Source organism: Typha angustifolia, chromosome 12 (genome assembly GCF_048772165.1).
Source record: "Typha angustifolia cultivar Huaian chromosome 12, ASM4877216v1, whole genome shotgun sequence".
Taxonomy (NCBI): domain Eukaryota; kingdom Viridiplantae; phylum Streptophyta; class Magnoliopsida; order Poales; family Typhaceae; genus Typha; species Typha angustifolia.
The window spans coordinates 6502719-6528603 of NC_133250.1; the positions used below are offsets into that span (position 1 = coordinate 6502719).

At 34.8% G+C, this 25885-nt stretch overlaps 2 protein-coding genes across 3 annotated transcripts; one reads left to right on the forward strand and one right to left on the reverse strand.

The window, feature by feature from the left end:
• Window positions 1-12005: 12005 nt before the first annotated feature.
• Window positions 12006-20709, reverse strand: LOC140772426 (uncharacterized). 2 transcript variants are annotated; one of them, XM_073114494.1, is made up of 5 exons: window positions 20522-20709; window positions 18919-19118; window positions 18092-18193; window positions 12492-12543; window positions 12006-12383 (listed from the first exon to the last, which is right to left on the reverse strand). In XM_073114494.1, exons 1-5 carry the CDS (start codon window positions 20610-20612, stop codon window positions 12271-12273), a joined length of 558 nt encoding a protein of 185 aa, XP_072970595.1. In that variant the 5' UTR covers window positions 20613-20709; the 3' UTR covers window positions 12006-12270. The 2 variants fall into 2 exon arrangements, with proteins under 2 accessions (XP_072970595.1, XP_072970597.1); XM_073114496.1 differs by having other exon boundaries at window positions 12272-12404.
• On the forward strand, window positions 14418-18074 carry LOC140772425 (uncharacterized). Its single transcript, XM_073114493.1, has 3 exons — window positions 14418-16214; window positions 16305-16435; window positions 16539-18074. Exons 1-3 carry the CDS (start codon window positions 16163-16165, stop codon window positions 17481-17483), a joined length of 1128 nt encoding a protein of 375 aa, XP_072970594.1. The 5' UTR covers window positions 14418-16162; the 3' UTR covers window positions 17484-18074.
• Window positions 20710-25885: the final 5176 nt, after the last annotated feature.

Below are 25885 nucleotides of genomic sequence, written 5' to 3' on the forward strand. Positions count from 1 at the left end.
GGCTGCGGGATAGAAAAGAAAGTAAAGAAGAAGAGAGGGAGGGGGAAGAGATAAGGCAGCGCACGTGCCGGGCACGTGCGCTCACTAATTTTTTTTTTTACCGGGGTTTTTATTTTTTTATTTTACACTGGAACTGGATGTCACAATATAACATAAAATATATGTAGTAGTTTCCCAGCAAAGTTACATTTAACCCAAGCCCAATCATGTTAATATTTCTTTCCTCTGTCAGATATCAATGTATAATGCTGAGCTTGAGCTTAATTATTTTAGCATGTCTAAACAACTGATGCAGATCTAGTATGAATGCTAGAATAATCGATTCAAACAAATAACTAAAATAAAATATAGTAAGTAATAACTGACAATAAGTTAATCGATTAAAATGATTACTACTCTATAGACGGAGAGAAAATCACTCAAATAAGACAGTAATTTTCTCGACTCTCAAATAAGTATATTGATATTAGAAAAGCCTAAAATATGATGTAAGAAAAGACTTTAGAGTTTAGGTTTACTAATAAATGGAATAGTAGTGCTTTTACTTTGAAACCAAGTTTTCCTCTTCACATCCGGGCACCTAAAGATTCTCTTTCACTATAGAAATCCTCTGGACAGCAATAATAACCAATGAAAAGTAGAGATTGAAAAATGAGAGAAGTTAAGAGAGGAAGTAGAAAAGATTATAGAAGAATCTTAAGATAGAGTAGGAGAAAAGGAGAGAGAGAAGAAGAAGAAGACCGTAGGAAAAAAAATGAGAGATTTCAAATAAATCTTATTCAATCATTCCTTATTTCTCATGCAATAACCTTTAAATAGATTAACAACTTTGATTCTAGCTGATTCTAGTATGAACTTATTTCCTAATAGGACTCTAATTGATAATCTTACCTAAATTGACTAACCCAATTTAGGTAATAAATCAATGTAAACGTCTCCTACATATAAGTTTACCATAACTATTAATTAAGATTCTAATAGGAATTCATTTCCTAATAGGATCCTAATTGATTAGGTCTTACCTAAATTAACTAATCCAATTTAGGTAATGACTCAATATGGACATCCCTCGTATATAGGTTTACCATATCTATCAATTGACTAATTCAATTCATCATTTGAATTATACATCAACTCAACAAATTAAATGTGAAAATAAGTTGAGCCTAATTAGATTAATTAGATCAAAATTAGACTCAAGCAACTTTATTTTGGTCAAATTGAAGATAATGCCCACATCAACAGGCTACCGTGGTCGTTATGGCATGGAAATATACTCACTTTCGATGGTCAAGATATACCATGTCAATACATCATAGGCATAAGAATGTGCTATTATAAGGCAATCACTAAGATACTAGGAGTGCACTCCTTAGCCTTACAAACTCGAGAGACCCTATTCTATCTTAACTTGAAATTAGAGTCCTTGTTAGCTAACAACTAGGTAGCATCTAAAGTTCTAAACTAAGCTAAAGGATATCATTTTGTCTTCATGGAACACGTTTCCTTATTTTCATCACTCCTAGAAGTGGATGGCTTTGGTGGTTTGGTAAAGGTTCAGATGTACAACAAATCTCTCCTTACTTTTCTAGTAAACTACTTGTGTATTTCTTTCCCATACTTCAGGCTCTATGTTCACATCAATCAAGGAAAAACTCCAATCATTCATCAATCTAGTGTAACTTACAGACCACTTGAACATGTGGTAATCTAAGAGCTATTTCATTAACAAAAATTTGTTTGCTTGCGAAGTAAAATATTTGTTCCGGAAGAAAAGAAAGCTTAAAAAGACTATATTTCATAATAGTGGACCACTAGTGTAGATAAAATGCATACAAGTCAGCCAGCATCTTATCAACTCTAAAGCTCAATGATACATTTAGTTAGAATTTTTTTTATTGTATTAGTTATTTATTTTTATTAAAATAAAATTTCTATAGATCGCATTCAAACGCGGGAGGGATCGCGTTCGAACGCCCTTGTGAATGTCTGCATCAGGTTCGCAAAAACAGAGAACACAAAATGTGCGTTCGAACGCCTACATCGTGTTCGTATATATAGAGAACACATTTTGTATATTCAAACGCGATCGGGCGCGTTCGAACGCGATCAGCGGGAATCTTCTAGAATTAGAGTTAATAATTATATTTTGGTTTGTTGGCTAGCCTCTATAAAGATGTGAATGGTAGCCAAAATTATTATGCTATTGGATTATTGATTGCCTCCTATCTTCTCTCTATTCTCTTTACCATAATCTTCTTCCTCCCTCTTCACCAACCTACCACATCTACTGTTGGTAAGGTTTCTCCTAATTTCTAATCTCCCTCGCTTGTCGAGTTCTCCCTCTTTCTTGGGATCTCGACCATTTCTTCCCTTTCATCTTTATCCTTTAAACAACATCAATTATCCACCATCATCTCTATTATCATTCATAACCCTAACATCCACTCCACTTGTCAACACCACCATCATTCACAATATATCATGTTTTCGTCCTAGTTACAGTTCGAATCTGTGAAAAACGTAAATTCAAAAAACATAGATCAAAAAGTTACAGATCGATTCCACTTAGCTTCGTAATTTTCTGACTATGGAAGAATATTTGGTGAATATTTTCTCTCGATTGTGCGGACTGCTTCTTACAATAAATTCAAATCTTGAAGAAATCGTTCCGTAGCTTTATTATTAGTATCAAAATCTATCAATTTGGTACCGTAGACCCTATCACTCAATAAAACTAGAATATGTATTCCTTGGTCATATATTTGCATCCAATATTTTAGTGTACAAACATATGCAAATAAATATTCCATATTTCTAAACATTCTGAAATTTCTAAAGTTGTTTTAATCATTGAGAAATATCTAATATATATCATATTGGAGTTATGAAATCTTCAAAATCAAAAGGAAAGGTGGACAAAATTTAGAAATGAAAAGAAAAAAAAAACCTCCTTAAAATTTCAAGGCAATGATGCAAACAAAATACTTGCATTCATGCATTCTTTTGGGTCTTTTAATTTTAAAGAGTTCTTGAATATTTGAAGTTCTCAATATGAGAAGTAAAAGTGGACAAACATATGCAAAGAAAAGGATGCCGTAAAAGACCACCGGTCACTCCAATGGTGCAGAAAAGACACTCACATGCCAACCAGCAACTTGCAAACAATAAAATATTTAGTAGCCCATAACTAATCCAAAAGAGAAGCAGCCAATACTCCAATACTTTCCGAGTTCTCAACTGAATTCAAGCATTTCTTCTTATCTTCATCCTAAAGGATATTATAGAATTTGTCCAGTTAAATCTATATATATATGATCTAGATCAAGTATCTATAATTATTGTACAAGGATTATCTTTTTAGAACCTTCTCTAATAAATTCCATTTGGTGCCACAACTGCTTATTAAGGAAAGAAATTCAGTTTCTTTACAATTTGTTTATGGGCAAATAAAATTTTAACTATTCTTACCATATTAGAAAATAAAATTTCCTTTAACTTTCTTGTCCTCCATATATCTTATTTTCTATTCTCAAAGACACATAAAATCATGTCTCACAAATTTTATTTTGAGTTACCACATGGAGTAGTAAATTGTAAGAATATATTGCAAAACTTGTTGGAGAGATCATATAAACCAACCTAAAAATTACCAAGGAGATATAGTGGGAGAGAAGAAAATGGAAGAAAAACTTTGACTCATTTACCTACAAAGTTGATGTCCAAAAAGGCTCCTTCAAAGAAAAACTAATCTCTAATTGCCTATAAAGAGAAAAAGGAGAAAAATTTAACCAGAAAAAATCTATACCATGTGGACTCCTAAATCCAACCTTTCCTATAGATACTTACTCAATCCAGCATCTAAATCAAGATTAAGATACAGATCTCCCTATACTTTGATAAATACCAACATGAAACATATCAAAAATTCCTGCTAAAGTGGTAAGAATAAAATAAAAAGCTGCCCCTCATAGGCTCATACATTATTCTTTTATCTTTTAGTTACATTAAAGTTACTGATCAATAACCACATTAGCTATTCAGGTCGCTATAAAGTGCAAATACCTCAATTCTCAAGAAACTTTAAAATAGGAGACTGCTCAAACAAAACCAAGTTCCACCATTTCTTAACTCATTGACCTTCTTAATTCTTTACTCTCCCAATCAACCACAAATTTGACTCCAACCATCTCTCTATTCTACCAACTACTTCTCTCTAGAATTTGAGTCCCTTTTTTCCAACAAAATGGCCTCCTCCACTCAAACAAGAAAATCAACTTCAACCTAGCAGCCCTAAACACTATCTTTCAATCAAACATCAACATAAATATTAAAAAAAAAAATTGAACTAATCGCAAGTAGCAATTGTGATGCTCATAGACAAATTAACTTCAAAGTACCCATCAATAATCAATTGAACTTTGAACAAATTACAAATATAATTAGGTGGGTGCGAAGCCAAATAGAACTGCAATAGAAATAGAGGAACAAAAAATGAATAAAGAGGGAGAGAGATTTACTCGAAGATTTTGTAATGTTGCACCTCGCAATTACTGGAATCCCCAATTCGCAATATATATGAGGACGTGATCGGTAGCCTACTCGATTTGCATCCTCATAAAATTTCTATGCGAGATCAAATATCCACCATTAAATAATTTGCTGACTTTCCCCAGCCACCTCACGTTTCCTAGAAATGGAAGTTTATATATAACACTCTATATTTAAGAGAATTTACAATTCCAACGGTTTAATTTTCACTCTCTTTTTATAAATGACACCCAATCTTCATCGTGAATTGATAAATATATCCGTGGGCAATTCGTTCGTCACTTCAATTACATCTTAAGAAGTGTGTAGATTAATCCATCTAGAAGAGGTGCGACCTTGAATATCAAAAGTGGCTATTGCATATGCTCACAAAAGACTTGGACAATCGAATAGATCCCCTAATTAGCGTCATCAAGAACATCATTAACAATTTTGAATAGGTCGAGACAATCACTAAAACTTCACTTGGCGAGTTGCTAATGAGATAAATGAGCTACGGAGACTATACAAAAATGGTAGGGCTTCACCAATTGGGACATTGTTGCAACTATGATTAATTCTTTATATAGAATTTTGAATATCAGAGGAAGAATATCCAAATTAATTCTTAATGTGAAAGTTGAGAATTTCCCTGAAGATCAAAATATTTTTATGGTTGATTCACAATAATAGGGTGCTTGCAAAATATAATTTGGTTGAGGATTTGACCTAGCACTGTGGTCTGTAGCTTATGTAGTCATGCTAAAACGGAACAACATCTATTCTTGAAATGTTTTTTGTTTTGCTAAACAGATTCTGATGCAAGCGAGGTAGATCTGGGAAAATTTTATTTTATCAAAAAACATATATGATATATGGACTATTGACAAGTGTAAAGAGATGAAAAAAAAATGCAAAGGTTTGTGAAGGACTGAAGGAATTGGATGGCAACTTATTTTGGCCAATTTGACTAGAAAGAAATAACAAAATTTTCTTTACTTCTAATTATAATTAGATTCATAACCTTGTCTATTATATTAATAAACTGGTTGTATGTTGGGGCAGGCCTAAAAAGGGAGGAGGCTCAGAAAAAGATAACTTTTGGTCTATGCCCATTAAAAGAAAACCTTCGAAGTGGATGATTAGAAGTTACTTGTTTCTTTTTGTCAACACGAGATGATAGTATTTTTAGTTGCTAATTTTTTGTGATGTTTGATATGTATTAATTGAGGGAATATTTTTCTCACTGGTGTCTGCTTTTTTTTAAGTGGATGCTACTTATATATTAATCAATGACTATATTGTAGGATTTATTGTGAAATTAAGTTAGTGCTATGGTTTTCATCACACAAACAGAAAAGAAGATGAATCAAGTTGGGATGAGAGTAGATAACAATTCCAATATTGTTTCCCTAGTCAAGTAGCCTGCAATAAGTAATCTAAGATTGAATTGACTCATACACTATCATTTAGCGTAATTATTGTATGTATAGTGTCCAACAGGCAGCCCCCCTTCTTCCTAAACTCTAAATTATTTCTAGTTTACTAGATAATCCACATAATGTTAAAGATCAAACTAGATTGATCTAAAGAGAGATTTTTCTGAAGACACAAATAGGCCACTTAGATTTATTGGAGAAATGACAATGAAGCCACGGGACTTGAAGGCTAGACCGTACAAGAGAATTTGCATCCAAAGAAAAGATGACTCTCTATCTCAAATTATTAATTATAGAAGGAGCAATTGGCATCAAGATGAAAGAGACAACGTTGCAAGTTGGCATTGATTGAAAGTGAACCAACTATATGTTGAGGTGTGGAGATAGAATTAGGCCCAGACATTTGAGTGAGCCTCCAAGCGTTCGATGCCACTTCTAGAGAGCAAGCTTTTGATAATATTATGGACCAAGCGTCTGTTACCCGATTAAGGTCGAATGTAGGAAAGCAACTGCGCAGTCGGAGAAAAATAATCACAAAATATTCTACCATAGACAAAAAATTATGAAACTAGGAGTGGCTGATCTATAACTTTCTGATCTACATTTTTAATATTTATGCCCTTCGTAGATTGTGACTAAAACTGGGACAAAAATATGCAAAAGTGAGGGTGATGGTGATGATGGGGAGAGAGATAATAATAGTGATAGGATGGATTGTGGTGTTAAGGGGATAAAGATGAAGGGGGAGAAGTGGTCGAGATCCCAAGAAGGAGGGAGAACTTGACAGACGAGGGAGGACAGAGGATCACCAACGTCGAGATAGTGCACGACTAGAGCTTGAATGAAGAGGAAGAAAGATTAGAGTAGAAAGGAAGAAAAGGGATAGAAATCAATATTCATTTATAATAATCATTTTAGTTGTTATTCACATCTTAAAAGACTAACCCAACAAGCCAAAATGATAAATAGTAACCCTTAAAATAATGAATTCTCACCGACGCATTCGAACGAGGTCGAACGTTAAATTCACGTTCTTTGCCAATGCGAACGTATGTAAGCGTTCACGCGCAAGCGTTCGAATAGGGTCAAGTGTGTTTGAACGCACAAATTGCATTCTCTATCGATGCGAACATCTGCATACGTTTGAACACGACCCTCTCATGTTCGAACGCGACATACAAAATCTTTATTTTTCTAAAGGAAATAACTAAAATAACAATAAAAGTAAACTCTCATAGAGTTTATTCATGCTCGAGATGAGTCGGTAGGGTCCAAATCACATTAGATAAATATTGCAATGGACTAGTAATGAAGTTTCTAGAGAGCTAATATTTCTCAAGAGTTCAAACACAAATTAAGCGTTCGAATGTATCGTCGGCGAATCCTAGTTGGTTCTGTTATGTAAGTATAACTTCATGTAGTGGCAAGTTTGTGGAGATTAAACACTTTAGAATATGCCGTATAATCTAATTTTAATATTAGATCAAGATATATGAATTGTGGAAGAATGCTCATGTGAAGGAAATTGAAAAACAATAGTGAATCAAGTCAAAATAGTAATAATTTAAGTTTTGCAGGTTGGGTGTGCATCTAGAATAGTGAGGTACACACCCTAACACAAATTTTTTTTGTGAATTTATATGTAATTTAGAGATAGATGCATACCCAATTCCCACCTAAGAGTATACTAAGAGAAACATTTTTTATTCTATTTCAAAATTAGTGTTTGTTTTTGAAATTTTTCTATAATAAATTAAAGATATGATATCAAATTTATATAAAGATACAAAATGTCATATTAAGTTAGATAACTCAAGGGAGATCAAAGATTAATTATTTGAGAGTTCTACTTTCTTCAAGGAGCTTCTTTTCTACAAAAATTGAGGAGATCATTTTTCTTGCTTATTGCTCGGAGATTGTTGACCATGTATTGAAGTAGGGGAGGACTTAAAGGACAGCGAATATGTCTACCATATTTATTTAGTGATCCACATCGAGTCGAGGGCAATCAACGAGAAGCGATCTATTTCACTAGTTTATCGATGCAAAAAATTTGAGCAAGAGAAATATTTCAATTCAGGAGATCTTTGGAGTGTGGAGAGAGTGGTCACAAGTAAATCTTATATCTCTGCATGACTCAAGAGATGGATTGGATTCATGATTTTTTTTTCTCCCTTCATTTTGTTGTTTTTGTTTCCACAAGTATGCCACTTTGTCTTTGTGTGTTGACGTCAGATTTCATCTTTGATGATACAATCTTCATGTTTGCTTCTAAGCATCCTTTCTCAGATCCAGTCCTTATCATCTTTAGTAATAGTTTGAATACAAAGAATCTCCATTCCTAAGGAGGCAATGCTATGATGCAATGACCTTGTGTTGCCAGCCTAGGATAATAATCAGTTGGAGAGGAGCTTGAGATTGATTGAGAGAGGAGAAAAGGGCTTGAAAGAGGATTTCCAAGCATCTTAAAAAATGACTGTTGTTATTAGATCAAGTGCATGAAGGCTTTATAGAACTAAAATCTAAGATATTGAAGCTATTGATCTAAGAGGTGAAATCATCTAGACTCTATCTTGGCAGCGAGTCTGCCACTCTTTTTCACACATAGGGTGATCTGTTGATGTTTCTTGTATAGTAAAGCAAAGGGGAATGAAAGAAAGAAGTCAATAATTCTAATCAGGAACTGATGGTAAGCTATGTATTAAGGATTATCATAGATCCCTCCAAGGATCTAGTCAAACTCAAGGGAGGAGCTTCTTACTAGAGCAAATATGATGCCTTGGATAGCTTCTAAAATCTCAAGCTAGATTTAGTTATCCCAAATCAACTAAAACTAAAAATGGAACCAAACAAAACTTACCTTGAAAGGGAAGGCAGAGATGATAGTTTTGGATTTTGCTTTAGTGAATTTATATCTAACAAGAAGGGAGAGGTTTTGAATCATCAAAGACTCTTCACACCGTGGATAATTTCATGTCAAGAGTTTCATTTTGGGGCTTGCATTAAGCAATGCCATTATAGCCAAATCCAAACAAAGTTTTATTAGTAGTTAGGGAGATGGGTATTAAAAATAGAGGTGAACTTTGGGAGAAGGTATCAGCTAGGTGGATCTTTTCCTTTACCAATGGAAATAGTCAAGGGTAGAAAAATGAAGTTGTGTGACCTAGAGGGGAAGTAAAAGAGGGCAATCTTTTAACTCTTTAGCTCGGGTTTCTATGCTTGGGAACCACGTCTTTTTACATCATTACTAAGAAGGTTAGAAGAGCATATGATAAGGCCTACAAGGATGTTGGCAAGAGATAGAGCAGCCTTAAAGCACTCTCCTTTTGGGGATGGAATGCCACTTCGACAAAAAAATTAGGTGATTAGACATCTATAATACTCAACATATACGGCTCAACAACTATGATGGTAGCGAGTCTAAGCATTAGTGCTAAGGATGAAGAGTGTTGGGGATGTGATGTCATTGTCAACAAGCTAATGTGTAGCAGGGCTTACGCAAGACAACAACTCAATACAAATATGACTTGTCATTTGAGTTGACTCCTCCCTCAATGAGGTTTAGTAGCTGTCAAGAACAATCAACTTCTAAAAGAATATTTCAGTGAAAGCCATGAACTTCCGAGATTTGAGAAAGCTAGGCTGGAATTCTCTTAGTTTGGGGAGCAAAGTACTATTTTAATCTTCTATTTTAGCTTGCTCTTGGAAATACATTTGGTGAGAATGAGGATCTTGGAAGCTTCTCATATCTCTGTCATTTCCTCAAATATTACACTAAGAAGGGAAAATAGATAGAACATTTATAAGAGGCTTTGTAATATTAACTTTTGTCCTACCTCGGATGAAGTTGGACAATTGCAGTGCTTCCTTGGCATCTAGCAATACTGATGCGTTAACCCTAGTAATAGCTATAGACCAATTCCATAAAAGAGGTACACAAAGAAAACACCATGGAATTATACCCAAAACTCATAAGTGTTGAAGTCCTAGCACTCATAAGGAGAGTTTGGGGTGAAGGGAGCTAGGGCAAATAGATCATAATAGAACGTCTAGGAAAATCTTTTCCACACACGCTATTTGTCATTCTCTTTATCAAAGGAATGAAGAAAAATATATTTGGTTAGCTCCTAAACTCCATGCCTTATCAAGTATATACTAGAGGCCAAAAGCATTGAAAGATTTGTTTGTGACGAGTTTACCAATCATGCAAAGGCTTAGGTATTTGCTAGGAATGATGTTCTTATCGAGGAGAGGAATCACTGCATCTCCAACCAATATGGGAGAGCGGAGGGTGAGGAAACAAGACGAGTGAGGAGAAAATTATTAAGGAAAACAATCTAGAGGAGAGAAAGAAGACGAAGATGAGCTTTCTAGGGAAATTTTTTTTGTCATCCATTCAAATCTTGTTACATTTAACCTAACCTAGAATACTTTTGGTTCAATTGTAGAGAGAGAACGTGTGATTTACAATTAGTAAAAGTGTAGGAATCGTCATAAAATTACAAAAAATATAAGGTGTCATATGCAAAATTTCTAAATAAAAAATTACTAAGAATTAACTATATGGTTATTATAATCATTGAGATTTTGAGATTTATTTGTGTTTAGAATATTAAAATAGTGAATGTGGCCAAAAAGATATGACATATAAAATTCTTATTTGTTGACAACATTCTTCGGCCCATATGGTAGGAGTTTCGTACAATCTATATATTGCATGATTTAATTGAGTGTAACATAATTAGACTGCATAAAATTCCTATAGCCTAGCAAGATATAAACTTCACCTCCACAATGTAACCCTAAAAATAATTGACTCGTAGGTAAATTGAGTGTCATTTAGATCTTGTTGTGTCTATTTTGGTTCTAATCATGTTAATCAAGGGGCATTTGATTGGTTCAACCAAATATTAACTCTAAAGTGAAGATATATCACAAGATTAACAAAAGGTCTTATTTAGATATTTTCTTTAATATACTAAGCTCAATGCAGATATAGTGCAAGAGTGTAGACACCTCAATACTCAAGCCCTTGGTTTGAGTTCGAGCGATGGCCTAAACTTTGTTAGAGATTCTTAATCACTTTAAGTAACCAAACACCAATTTATTCATAACTAAGTTCGCTCCCCAATAAAATGAAAATAAAAAAAATCAATTGGAATTCAAATAGTTTTCAAATTTACCCTTAAAATAAATTATGTCTATTATTTTCATGTCTTTTTCAATATTCTCTCATCTTTTTCAAAAAATTCATTTTTTTAATTATAAAAGAGCTCATCTTTTATCACAACTAACAAAAATTATAACCTTGGAAAAAAAATATTCATACACACCAATGGAAAAATTAAAAATTTATTATTTAATATAATTTGCCGATAGGTTTAATATGAGTTTAAAATGGCCAACTTAAATTTCTATTTTACACATTTAATAATAATATTTCGATACTATTTCCATGACACATAATTACCCTAAAAAATAAATATTTCACTTTTTCATATTAGAAAGTAATAATTAAAACCCTACTTTAGATCCTCTTCATATATCTTTAATTTTCCTCCAAAATAAATATATTTTTCTTAAAACAAAATGAAAACATGTTAAGTCCACAATAAATTACAAGAGTTGTTGCAAATTTGTGTTCTTTTAAGCTCGAATAACTTACTTTTTTTTCAAAAAAAATTGCAATATTAAGAACTTAAAACAATATAAAAAATTATTATAGCTTACGTGTGAGCTTATAACAAATACTAGAAAAAAAATAGAAACATTAACCTTATATTATTATTTTAAAATAATAATGGTAACCTTAAAAAATATATAATCAGTCCTTGCGAGCATACGTGCATGCAACCCTGCAAGCATGTAAGCCAAAGGACATTTTGATCCATTACCTTTATATATTATTTAGTTTCCTCTAAAAGAATACTTTTTTTTTAAATTTTTTCACATCACATCAATACTTATGCTTAATTTACAATCAAACACCACATTTTTTTTAGCCTAATTTAAGGTACATAAATTATGACTAAAAAATGAGGTCAACTAGCCAAGTTTAGGATTTAAGACTCAAACCAGAAAAAATGAATAATGTTCAATTGTATTAACTCTTTACAACTGAGAATTATAAAGAGATTTTATCCTACTGGAGTAAAATAACTAAAACAGCTCGATGCAAACACCAAAGGAATCCTGCATACAATCAGAACATCTCCACTTCCGACCCTTATTTTCAGGGAGTAACCACATACTGTGGCATAAACGAAGCTTTACAACATCCAGGCAACAGATGAACCCTAATTCAAGCACCTCCATGGCGATAAAGGAGTACCGACCGGTAAATAGCAGCCAGGTGAAGAAAAACAATCAGTAGAATGAGCAGATCATCCAAAAAACCTACTATCCCCAGGAAAGCTGCATAAACCCATTAAAAGACTGATGTCAAGTTAATATAGATCGTATAGCTAGTTACTAGAAGATTATATCAGTTAGAAGCTTAGAACTAAATAAGTGTCAAATTACCTTCAGGAAGTATGTCCACAGGGCTCAAAACATAAAGTGCGCTAAGTACCATCTGCAATTTGAATGTCAATCAGTTGTACATAACTGAAATATTACATGTGTGCATTGATCCCTTAGTAAGCTAACATGGCTAATCATATCTATATAATGTTGAGTTAATAAGTAAAACGATAAATAGGAATTTTTGCATGTATACACCTCTTAAATCCTTTATTCATATATACCCCTCTAATATGTGTATGTCCCTCTAAAATCTTTTTATTTGTCTGTATATGCTCCAAAAATTATACTTGCATTAATGTCCCTTATTTTGTAAACGATCACATTCTACATTTGGAGAGGTATAAATGTAAACAAGAGAGGTTTTAGTTACAGGTTACCAGAATGTAACCTACAGGCACATTAATAAAAAAGTTGGGGTTTCAAGGGTATACATGCAAAAAGAAAGAATTTTATCACCATACATGAAGATATTAAATTTAGAAGGTAACATATATATAAGGGGGGACTTTGAAGGAGTACATGCAAAAGACCTTTATAAATACAACAATAGCTGGACTATTTTCATTACTGCAACTATATGTATCAGTGTCATATGTATGGCAGCAGACATTTTGTTTGACTGGAGAAAATGTTGCATGGAAATCTAATACTACTCTAAAGTCCATGAACAAAGCTAGGCCTTTAAAGCTCATACTTTCAGTTCCTCTGCATATTTCTGTCTCAAATTTTGAGAAATCTAATGACTATCATTTTTTGTCAAGCTAATGAACCTATCCTACAAGCTCTTCTCCACGACCATGTATAATTCCTTCCACAATATGATGACCCCATCCTAGACCACATATTCTAGTTTTCTAAGACATTGAATTATAGTTTTTCAATTTTCTTTCATTGGTCAAGTGTAAATATATGTCCTGTTGGTCTAAAAACAAATAAAGTTCACCATAAGAGATTTCTTAAGATTATACTTAATAAAAGAATATATATATATAATAGCTTTTAAGGTTCTAGTTTGGACCTATGCATCTTTGATCTTCCAATGCTACAAGGAATTGGACTACACAGTAACACAGTACAAGCTTTCCAAAAGAAGTAACATATTACAGTTAATGCTGCTAAAAGCAACAAAAACTCAAATATTGACCATATAAATGGAAGATCAACACTCTTGTGATCTATAACCTTCAATATGACAAGTAAAATATCATTTGATTTGAGGACTTCCACACATTTATCGAGTAGAAAACATAAAGGAATAGTTTCATCCAATAGATTTCTGTGTTTTCATGACTAAAAAGCATAACTATCAATGAATGTTGGTTTATACCACATTGAATAGTGCAAATCAAGATGATCAATGTGTACTTAAAACCATAGTTCTCAGTTTCGGCCGATCCCGATCCCAGCTGAAACCAATCGGTTGATTGGTTTCGGTTGGGGTTTCGGCCGTTTCGGCCGAAACGGGTCGGATCCGACCCGGATCCGACCCGGGGGACATCAATAATTGATGTCCCCATCCCCACCTGCCTCTCTCCCTTTTCTCTCTCTCTCTTTCTCTCTTTTCCTCTCTTAGTCTCTTTCTCTCTTTTCTTTATTTCTTTCTTTCTCTCTTTCTCACCGATTTCTTACTCTCTTTCTCCCCGGCGACTGAGTAGATCTCCATCTCTCCGGTGACCTCGACCTCCGGCGACGTTCTCCGACGACCTCGATCTCCGGCAACCTTCGGTAAGTTTTTTTTTTCAGTTTTTTAATTTTTTTCTTCCCTGCTGCTGCTCACTGCTGCTGCAGCAAGGTGTTGGCTGCTGCAGCAGCAGGTGCTGCAGCACGGTGCTGCACCTGCTGCAGCAAGGTGCTGCGGCAGCACCTTGCTGCTGCTGCACCTACTGCCGCGCAGCAGGTGCTGCTGCAGGTGCTGCTGCAGTTTGCTGCTGCAGCAGCAAGCTGCAGGTGCTGCTTATGGCTTTATGCAATTATGCCTTATTTTAAATTATTTTATATTTTATTTTGATTTTTGTTTATGTTTTTTAGTTGCAGTCTTGCAGAGCTAAAATATCAATGGCTCCAAAAGAGAAGTCATATGATACCGATATTGGGTGGCAACATTGTAACATTATTGGGCAAGATAAAAGGCGCGTTAAATGCAACTGGTGTGGAAAGGAAATGAGTGGTGGTGTCAGTCGTTTGAAAGAACATTTAGCTGGAAGACAAGGAAATGTAGCAGCTTGCACTCAAGTGTCTTTGGAAGTTAGAAAACAGATGTTGGCTCATTTAATTGGCAAAAAGAAGGATAAACAATCTGCACAACAAAGAGAGTCAATGATTCGTGAAGAATTGATGCATAATCCTGTACAGATTGATAATGATAGTAGTGAACAAAGTGAGGAGGATGAGGAGGAGAGACAAATGAGGAGGGCAATAAAAGAGAGCAGAAATATGCATAGAGAAGAGGAAGAGATGAGAAGAAGCACTAGTAGTAACTTTTAGAGATCTAGATCAGTTAATATACGAGGAGAGAGAGAATATGGGGGCAGCAGTTCAACCCATAGGACTCCTGGTGTTACAGCAGAGTCTGAAAATATTGGACCAATGGATACATATCTTCAAAAAAAAATGGGTCGTACACAGACTTCAATCAAGACAGCTCTCAAAGGAATTAAAAATGCAAAGAAACACATTGGTAGAGCTATCTCTAAATTTTTCTTCTACAATCATATTCCTTTCAATGTAGCTGATAGCCCTTACTATCACACTATGGTGGATGCTATACAATCAGTAGGGCCTGGTGTTCCCCCTCCTAGTTCAAATGATATTGCTACTAAATATCTTGACTCAGAGGTAGATGAACTTCATACTTATATTGAGACATTTAAACGGTATTGGGATGAATTTGGTTGTACACTGATGTGTGATGGGTGGAGTATACAAAACAGAAGAAATATAATTAATTTCTTAGTGTACTCTGGCATGGGAACAATATTTTTGAAGTCTGTGGATGCTACTGCTCATTTTAAAAGTGCAGATTATATTTGTCAGTTGATGGATGAGGTAGTACAAGAAATTGGTGAAAAAAGAGTAGTCCAAGTGGTTACTGATAATGGGGCAAATTATAAAGCTGCTGGAAATTTACTGATGATTAAAAGACCTCATTTATATTGGACGCCATGTGCTGCACATTGTATTGATCTGATGTTAGAGTATATTGCAAAAGAGCCTGAAATTGACATGATCATATGTGAAGGTCAGAGGTTAACAAATTTTATATATAACCATGGTTGGGTTCTTCATTTACTCAGGCAGATGACTGGTGGTAAGGAGATCATCAGACCCGGCGTCACTAGATTTGCCACTCACTTTTTAGCCTTGGAGAGCATCATGCGCTACAAGGATGATATTATACGGATGTCTACATCACAGGAGTGGTCTATGAAAATTAAGAATATGAAACCTAAAGATAAATCTTTAGGTGAAACTTTGAAAAATATGGCTCTTGCAAATACATTTTGGGATAATATTACAATTGCCACCGCAGTATTTGAGCCTCTTGTCAAAGTATTAAGACTTGTAGACAGTGATGACAAGTCTGAGATGGGTTTCTTATATGAGGCAATGGACATAGCTAAAGAATCAATAAAAAAAATGTGGGCCAAAGTTATAAGAAGTGGTGGAAGATGATTGATTCTAGATGGAACAAACAACTACATAGAGATATACACGCTGCTGGTAAGCATGCTTTTAAGTTTTAAGTTTTAATTTACTTTTATTTATGAATATTTAAAAATTTGAATGCTTACAATTTTTAAATTTTTACAGGGTATTTTCTTAATCCAAGATTTCAATTCTCTAAAAATGTCAATAATGATAGTGAAGTCTTGTTGGGGGTTAGAAAGGTAATCAGCAAGCTTGAGCCCGATATTCATAAACAAATCCTGTGCGATAAAGAAGTAAGTTATGATTCAATTAAATAATTTTATTATTATTTGTTTCAAGTTTTAACTTTCAATAATCAATATAATCAATAAGCTAATAATATATTTCTGATTTCAGATGGAGAGATATAGATTGAGAGCTGGGCAATTCAGTACTGCTAAAGTTGCTGCAGCTATATCTCATAACACTCCAGCTGAATGGTGGTCTATTTATGGATGGGAGGAGGCACCAAATTTGACGCCAATAGCAAAGAAGATTTTAAGTCAAACTGTGTCTTCATCACAGTGTGAAAGAAATTGGACTACTTTTTCCTTAATCCACACAAAAACACGCAACCGATTGACAATGGAAAGATTGGAGAAGTTAGTTTTTTGTCATTATAATATGAGATTGAGGGAGAGAAATTTAAGAAGAAAGGCAGAAAATGAACAACTGATTGATTTAAATCATGTTTTTGATGAAGAAGACCCCTTGACTCCATGGATCAGAGAAATGGAGGACAAGTTATTAGATGACAGAGATAACCCATGGTTAGATAAAATATTGGGAGAGACCACGACGAGGGCAGAGGCTGGTACGAGTCATAGTCCTGATGATACATATGGTGGTGAGATCGTTCCATCTAAATTTGTTGAGGAAAGTCAAGGAGGCATAAGGAGTGAAGACAGAGAAACTGGGGATATATATACATATCAGCGACGTCGTCATGAGATGCATTTTGGTTCCTATGATTATGGTACATCGAGTATTTATTGTTTGGAGCCATCACAAGATCCATATGCTAGTTATTATCCTCAGTATATTCAGTATTCTCAGACACAAGATCCAAATGCTGGTTATTATCCTCCTCAAACGCAAGTCACACAACAAGATCCAAATGCTGGTTATTATCCTCCTCAAACGCAAGTCACACAACAAGATCCATACAATATGACTAGTATGATGGAATCACTTTTTGGAGCATCAGGTCCCAGACATCAATATTTACAAACTTATGGTGATTATGATGATGAAGACTATAGAAATTTACGAGAACCAGCTCGGTATTCAACAAAGTTTTAAATTTTGAGTAAGTTAATACATTTTTTTAAGTTTTTAGACTTCATATGTGAGTAATTTTTGTTTTCTTATTTTTTGTCATTTTTCTAAATTTTTCTGCATTTTTAAATAATATTTAGAATTTTATATAATTAAAAAATAGTCCGATCCGATACGAACGGCCGATACGGCCGATACGTATCGTTTTTCTGGACGGCCGATACCGATCCCGATCCCGATACTGGGAACCTTGCTTAAAACAGAAACTAGCATTCTATGCTTCATTTATTTTTGTAACCTTTAATGCATATGTAGTGTTCTCCAACTATATGATCTTTTATGTCTTTAAACATTATCATATGAAGAACCACATCTAAAGTGATACCTGCCAAATTTAACTTCACAAAATAGTAGTCCATAAAGGAAGCAAGTTTAGCCTAAGACAAATGAATTCATATTCACTGGTGATATCAGAAATCCTCCAGAACTCCAACCTGAACACCGACATGTGTGGAAAAAGAAAAAGGAAAAGGAAAAGAGAATGCAAGCAAAATGCAAGTGAAGAGAAGATATATGACAAGCCAACATGCAATGAATAACAAAATTCGGGCAGATATTATTCTTAAACTTACCGCAAAAATCATTCTTGCCCTGAAAACAAAGGGAAGAGTCCTCTGAGGATCCATTATTTCTCTGAAAAGCCTTCGAATGAAGAATGGCAGGTCCTGCAACCTCTGGAAGAGGTAAGACATAATAAATGTGATGTTACAAGTAGCTCACACTTGTGAATGTTGTAAGTTAGAATCATTTTCATGGACATTGCAACTTAAATATACAGATGGAAACATGAAGTACAAAAAATTGATATAGACAATCCTACTGTAAGTCCAATTTTTCCATCCAATCACCAAGAATGTCAACTGTCAACACTCAACTTCAAGGTCACTGACGAGCCATTAGTAATTTTGTATGGAAGACACATGAATTTATTCTGTTGAAATTTCAATTAAACAGAAGCAGTTCAAATTGTGAAATTGCTTTAGAGAATTTTACATCTAGATATAAGGCACGGTAGCCTTTTATCGGATGCAAAAGTTGTTGACAAAGACTTTACAAACAAAAAAGTGCACATGGAAGAATTTTCTTAAAGGATTGCTGGAAAAGGAAATGAGTTCAAAAAAAAAGAATACTCTGCATTCTGCAATTATCCAAACTGCAAGGTTTATGGATGTTGTACAAAGAAAATGAAGAATGCTAAAACACAAAAAGCAATTTGTCAAGTGAATTGCACATAGCCTCCGCTAAAGTGTTCAGTATCACAAATAATTCTTTGCTCCAACCAAAACATACTGATGGCAGAGATCAGCACTGTAATATATATAAATCTTGTTCTCTATAATGAAATAGAAACGAGATAAGATATGGATTATGGAGTATATATGTAAGTTAAGAAACCTACCTGAATGAGGCTTCTTGAACCTCCACCAAAAATGCGATTGTACTTCTCAATATTTTCAATAGTTTGACTATCTTCTGTGCCCTGCTGCTGACGTCGTAAACCATCAGCAGGTACCAGCAGAGTTATAAAACGCCGACATATGGGACATTTGCATGGCTGAAGAGCAGATCCATGATGCCACACACGCAGAATGCACTGTGCTGAATTACATATAGAGAGCATTTAAAAAATACCAACTAACTATAATAGAATACACTGTCCTCTGGAAGTGGAACCACTAATTATAGATAGTTGTTAAGATTAGCTTGATAACAGTAAATCTTCAATTTGAGATATTATTATCTGAATAAAGGAATAAATAAAGACTTGATTCGACAGTAGGGCACGTAACAAATTCATAACTAATTTAAGCTACTATAGAACTTTCTCAAACAGTGCACATCACACACCAAACCATCACTTAGCAACCAACTACGTAAACACAAAAAAGAACATTACAACAGCCATGTTGTTTGCCTTTTTATACTATGGCAGTGTTTTGTATTCCCTTATGGTTTAGTATTTGATGGTGTTGAAGGGAGCTTGACAATATTTTGTTGGATGCTGGGGGGACTGTATTTTACACAGTTCCTTAAGGAAACAGGCTGAGATTTATCACCTTTAATTAAAAAATAATGGAGTGTTAATATATACCATTTCTAGTATTTTATATCTGGACAGCAAATGTGATGTGGTTGCTTGCCTGCCCGTGTATCACAAGTGTTTTTAGAACATTACATGTAATGATAAGACCTCGGCAAGATGAACAACCACAGATAAAGGTATCATAAATTAAAACTAGCTAACTGAAGCAACCATCAATGCGGCCAACCCCTAAATCTAGGATAAATATGTGACACTTGGCAAGCCCAATTAACCAAATAAAAAAGAAAACTAGTCTAAATGAAACATACAGCCTAAGATCATCTTATTTCTATCAAAACAAAAAACTTAAATGAATATCTCATATAAGGCATTAGGATAGAAATAGGTATAATTGGTGAATTCCTATAAATCATTTTCCTCACCATATAAAAGTTCAGATTCCTCTTCTTAAGAAGATTCATTTTCAATCATCATTCCTTACCGCATCAATTAAGAACATGTCCTTCATCAGCAGAAAAATATCAACAAAACAACAAGCAGAAAACATTCACTTTTCCTTCCTAAATTTCTAGATAGTTTATAAAGCAAACAAAATGGTCAAACTATCCTTTACGAAGTTCAGCCAAATCAAATCTTCCATGAAATTTCAATCATCTTCCTCAAGATTGCACTTTTATAGCTTTATCTGTACCATTTTCCTTATTAGCAAAAAAAAAAAGAAGAAGAAGAAGAAGATGATGATGAAACTAACCAAAAGAATAAACATTTTTAACCGTCACAACATTCTAGAACCCTAGCTGCGACGAAATCATCCCGCTCCAATCGAGATTAAAGAAAGAGAGTACACCAAAATCCGAATCAAGAAACACGAATCCACGCATTATCCACCTCTAATTTTATCACTACAACAGAAGGGAAGCGAAATTCGGGAAAATTTGATGGGCTTTTCGGCCATTACCGCAGAACCAATGGGAGCAATTCGCCTGGCACGGCAAGGTGAACTCGTCGTGGCAAACAGAGCAGCAGTCGTTCTCCGGCGGCAATTCCATCTCTTTCTTCTCTCTCTCCCTCTCTCCTTCCTCTTTCTTTCCTCCTCTTTCCCTCCTCTTTCCTTACCGCGGGGAGGACGCGAATTAGCACTAGAAACAAATGGAAACCACGAACGAGTGGGTAGTTCGGTTTTAATGTTGGGCATTTGTCACAAGCACCCGATATTTTGCTTTTATTATCATTAACACCCTACTATATAAATATTTAACCAACAAACCGTTATTATATAGATAATAGACGAGTTAATTTAACTACGAATACAAGATAATCTCCATACCCTTAACTTTGTTAAAGTTAAGATAATAAAAGAGGAGTATTAATTTTCTTTTTTATTTCCAAAAGTAAAAGAATATTATATGTTTCATAGCATCTGCTGCTGCTGTTGCTGCTGCTGCTAAGTTAAAATTAATTTAAAACTATAATTTTGAGGTATTACAAGTAAAACTTAAATGATAAATACTAAAATATTTACATGGTAGGCTGCAATTTCTCTTTAATATCTGTAGAAGGAACTCACATGGCACGCACGTAATCTGTAATAATAATAAAAATTTAATAAAAAAAGTAAAAGATTATTCTCCAGATAGTCCCTAAAAAGGGTCAAAGAAAAGAATATTTCATATTCTGAAGAAAACTTGGCAAGGAAAGAAAATATTTTTTTAAGAAAGCATACGTGTGGCAAATGAACTTCGTTGATGGAATACATTGTATTGGATGATAGGCAGGATAGGAACAGTGAGGGAGGAGATAGGCAGGCTACAAAAGATTGGCAGATGGCAGTCATGTCTCAAGTGAGTGTTTTAGAAGTGGAACCTATCCAAACAATTAAACCAGTTGAGGTTACTCAGTACTTTAGGAATGTTTAAGTTTAGTAGTGAATCCCTATCTACAAAGTACATTGCACTCGCTTTACATGATAGTTAATTAAGAAAATTGGATTGGTATCAGTCAATGATAAAGTTGAAAAATAATTAGTAAATTAGAAATCATTAATTCAACTATATTTCCTTCTTCCAAAAGCCGGTCAGGTCAGAAGAAGAATTGATAAATTCAAATCAAATTTTCTTTCGAAAAGGGTATGAGAAGAGTAAAAATTATATTTCCTTGTAACCCGTAAAAATTATATTTCCTTATATTTCCTTCGATTGGTGATAAGGATGCTAAGATTAAATTTTGGAAGGATACTTGGTTCGGAGAAAGTAAGTTGGCTACTATGCTTTCAAATCTGTTATGCACTGTGTGAGATAAAGATATATGTATGTACAAGAGGTCTGTAATGGACAAGAACGAAATTTGAGATATAGAACAGGCTTTGATGAGAATATGGTGAAAGAGGTGTAGTTGATGAAAAACATGGTGAATAATAGTGGTATTCAGTTTGATGGTAATGTTGATCAAGCTCAGTGGAGGTTCACTAGTAATGTGGATTTATATTGTTAGTCTCTATAATTTTCTGAATATTGTTGGGCAGAATTCTAAGGACTTGGCTAGCATTTAGAAGTTGAATTTTTTTTTGCATTGAGCTTTAAAATGTGTAATAATAAAATTCTCACTCAAGACCTGTTGAAGAAAGTGGGAGTCTAGTAGCTTTGCTTGCATTTTTTGTAGCCAAAATATATTAGAAAAAAACTTTTTAAGAAACTTATGTTGGAAGAATACATTGCTTCCTTAAAATAAATATAACTAGGCTATACCCAATTTAATAATAAAGGAAAAAAATGAATGCCTTTCTTATAAAAATGTAAAATAGCAAATGCAACATCTAGAAATTGAGTGAATATCAAAATATAATTTTTCAACATCTGATGTGAGAAATAAAGAGAAGGAACTAAAGTGTTACGATCCGACCATATGAGTTAAGTAGAATCAAGTCAAGTCGAGTTAAATTAGTTACTTAGTTTTATCTTATTGTTTTAAATTTCAAATAAATTAGATGATCCGCATATGGATCTGATCCGTTAGAAATTTTACTCCTATAAATAGGGGCGGACATGTGTTGATCAAGTATCATTGGAAGAAATCTGAATTTAGCCAATTATTATTTTTATCTTTATCTTTTATCTAGCCGTTAGATCGTTTTATCTTTATAAGAGTAGATCATAGCCATAGAAACACCTCAACCTTCAAACCCTAGCCACCTCCTACCTCCAGCAGCCACCTTACAATACGGCCATCCATCACCACCCTTGGCCGTCCGCCACCCTTCGACGATCGCCCTCTCTAACCTATCTCCACTATTTTATTTTTAACTTTTCATCCCAACATCTGATTTAGGTGAAACTAGAGCCATTAGAACTCTATCTCATGAGGCTATCTCCATCTAAATTTTTATAATTTTTTTATATCCAGATCGGTCAAAATTTAGTCCATAATATTGGTATTAGAGCTGACGTTCCTCGAAATATAGTTAGCACGCATTCCAAGATCGAGGAGGGATCAACCATGGAGGACCACGATCTCATCTCCGTTCCTATGGGAGTTGATCTGGTGCCCCCGCCGCCACCACCAATAGTTGATAACGAGCCGCCGCCGTGGGCAAAGGCATGGGTTAAGTCCACGGACTCGCTATGTGAATCATCAAGGAAAGCCATAGAAAGTTCCAAAAGGATCGAGATGGTGATCCAAATCTTGACAAAAACCTTGACAACCATTCTCCTAACCCAATGTAGCTAGCCCATGTTGCCAACGTTGCCAACACCGTCGGCAATGACGGAAATAACCCAACCACGACCACCAACTTCAAATCGTGAAAGAGGTGAAGAGGAGACCCAACCGCCGGCGAGAACCTGTAACAACCCAATCCCTAAAAAAATTAAAAAAATAAAAAAGAATTCTGCATGGCACGATGTGGCCAGCCACAATGTGGCCGGCCTTGTGCCATGGTAGCTGGCGCGGGCTAGGGGTGCCACGCACTCCAAGCCGTTGGCCCAGCCAACTAGGCCAGGCCAGCTAGCTCCGGTGGGCCCACCGACGCCGTAGCCGCAGCACCGACGTCCCTATCACCTCTCTCTTCCCCTTTATAGTCCTCTTTCTCTCTCTCTCCCACTATTATCGTCGCCGCCGCTGTCCTTGGAAACCACCGCCGCCACCTCCGCGAGCGACGATGAGCCCCTCTCTCTCTCTCTCCTCTCTCTCTCTCTCTCTCTCTCTCTCTCTCTCTCGCTCACACCAGAGCTCGGGCTTGTCGGAGCTGAGCCAGCTGGCCAGCAGCGGCCGGTGCCCTCCCCCCCGGCCCGAGTCCGCACTTCCCTCCCCTCCTCTCGTTCTTCTCTTCTTCTCTTCTCTTCTCTTCTCTTCTCTTCTCTTCTCTTCTTCTTCTTTCTTCTTTCTTCTTCCTTTCTTCTTCTTCCTCAACTGCTTCTTCTCTTCTTTGTTTTCTACAATAGTGCTAGGCTCGGCCCAGCACTATAGCAGGCTAGTGCTGGACCAAGCTCAACACTAGTGTAATAATCCTTATTTTTTATTATTTATTTATTTAGATATTTCTTTCTTAATTGATACAAATAGATTTAGACATTAATTATTGTATAATAATATATATTCATCAATATGATTATTGTTGATTATAATTAATTAATGATTAATCAACATAGAGTATGAATTATAAAATTAATTATAATTAGACCTTGTCTATACTTATAGTTATTTAGCCTTTTATTTTATTTTATAATTATATATTTAGAAATATTCTTATATAAAAGAAAAAAAACCTCTTCTCCTTATACTATAATTAGCGGTTTATAATAATGGTATAATTATAGTATTTGAATCGTACCTATAATATAGATCTAGTTATGTAATCAAAAATAAAAATAAGTAATTCTAAACCTAATAAACTTTTATATTTTAATTGAATTAATTCTAATTAGATAAACGGCTAACATCATACCACTTAGATATTTTCATATCTCGAACCCCTTATTTGAGACATCATGGACATTACTAGCGATGAGTATCACTCGGTTAACTAAAGGACGTGAGAGATGCGTGGTTTGTGTCTTCTGATTAGATGGTGAGTAGTCTTATCCCCTAGATATCTTTCTCAAATTAGGATATATTATATATTCTGTACATGCATGTTTTAACCTCCAGCATAATTATATGACTTTATCTAGAGATGATTTCAGTCGAGCATATTTTATCATGTATTTAATTAGGCTGATCTGAGATATGAGTACATTGGTGATATATATAGAGATAATTCTACTGCTATAATTGTATACCGAGATGATCTCTAGCATGAGTGCGGATGTGATAGACTAGCGGGAGTATGCATATGTTAGATACATGGGTGGAGACTACATTGCATATTTTTGGATCCAAGCGGGAGTATGCATATTTTTCTCTTGACTCTTATTCCACCTAAAATTCCTGTTATGCATTGACTTATTATCGTACTAGATATATGCATATGATCTAGCATTTAAAAGGAAAGCCAAAATATGATTGATAGGATAGTTGATAGAAAGCGTGAGGATACCCGAGTAGGTGCCAGGGTTAAGGGTGCCTGGAGTGATGATTATAGTCACTAATATGTGATATCTCGTGGCCCATGTCCAAGGTCAGTTGAGTTTGTGCGCACATACAATCGGACACATGCCGTTCGCTAAGGCATATGTGGCGAGTTATCCCCACGAGGTTTCTATTAGCTAGGAGGGTGCCCGGTCTGGATAGGTTTTGATATACCATTAGCGTATGGTAGGATATGATTATAACTGAGATACCCTTAGCGTATGGCAGGGTATGCTTTGAGCCTACGGGCAGGATGTTGAGATCAGGTACCGGGTGTTGACTGTGCACAGTGGTCTAGTATGATGATGACATATAGAGATGATATTGATGACTGAAATGTTGAGAAATGCATATGATTTCATTATCATCTGATTACCTAATTATCGAGTGGTCAATATACATATGATTGCATTTGATATCATAGTATGGTCATGGTCGGCATGCATCATGTGTCATATTTGAGATAAAGTTATGATGATAGTATGACATGGAGATTTGTTTACTCATTGTCGAGAATTATATACTTTTATCAATTGTGACATGTTATCTACTTTTTATTTATATATTATTGAGGATACTTTCATATACGCATTTATGACATGATACTCTTTCTGATTCATATTATCCAATATATGATTTATTCTATATTTTGCATCACTTATTTTGGGTGAGGTCTATTCACTAAGTCTTTTGCTTATGACTCTCTTCATTTCTTTTCTAACATCCTCAGATATGTGGTACGTAATAGCGACTTGAGATA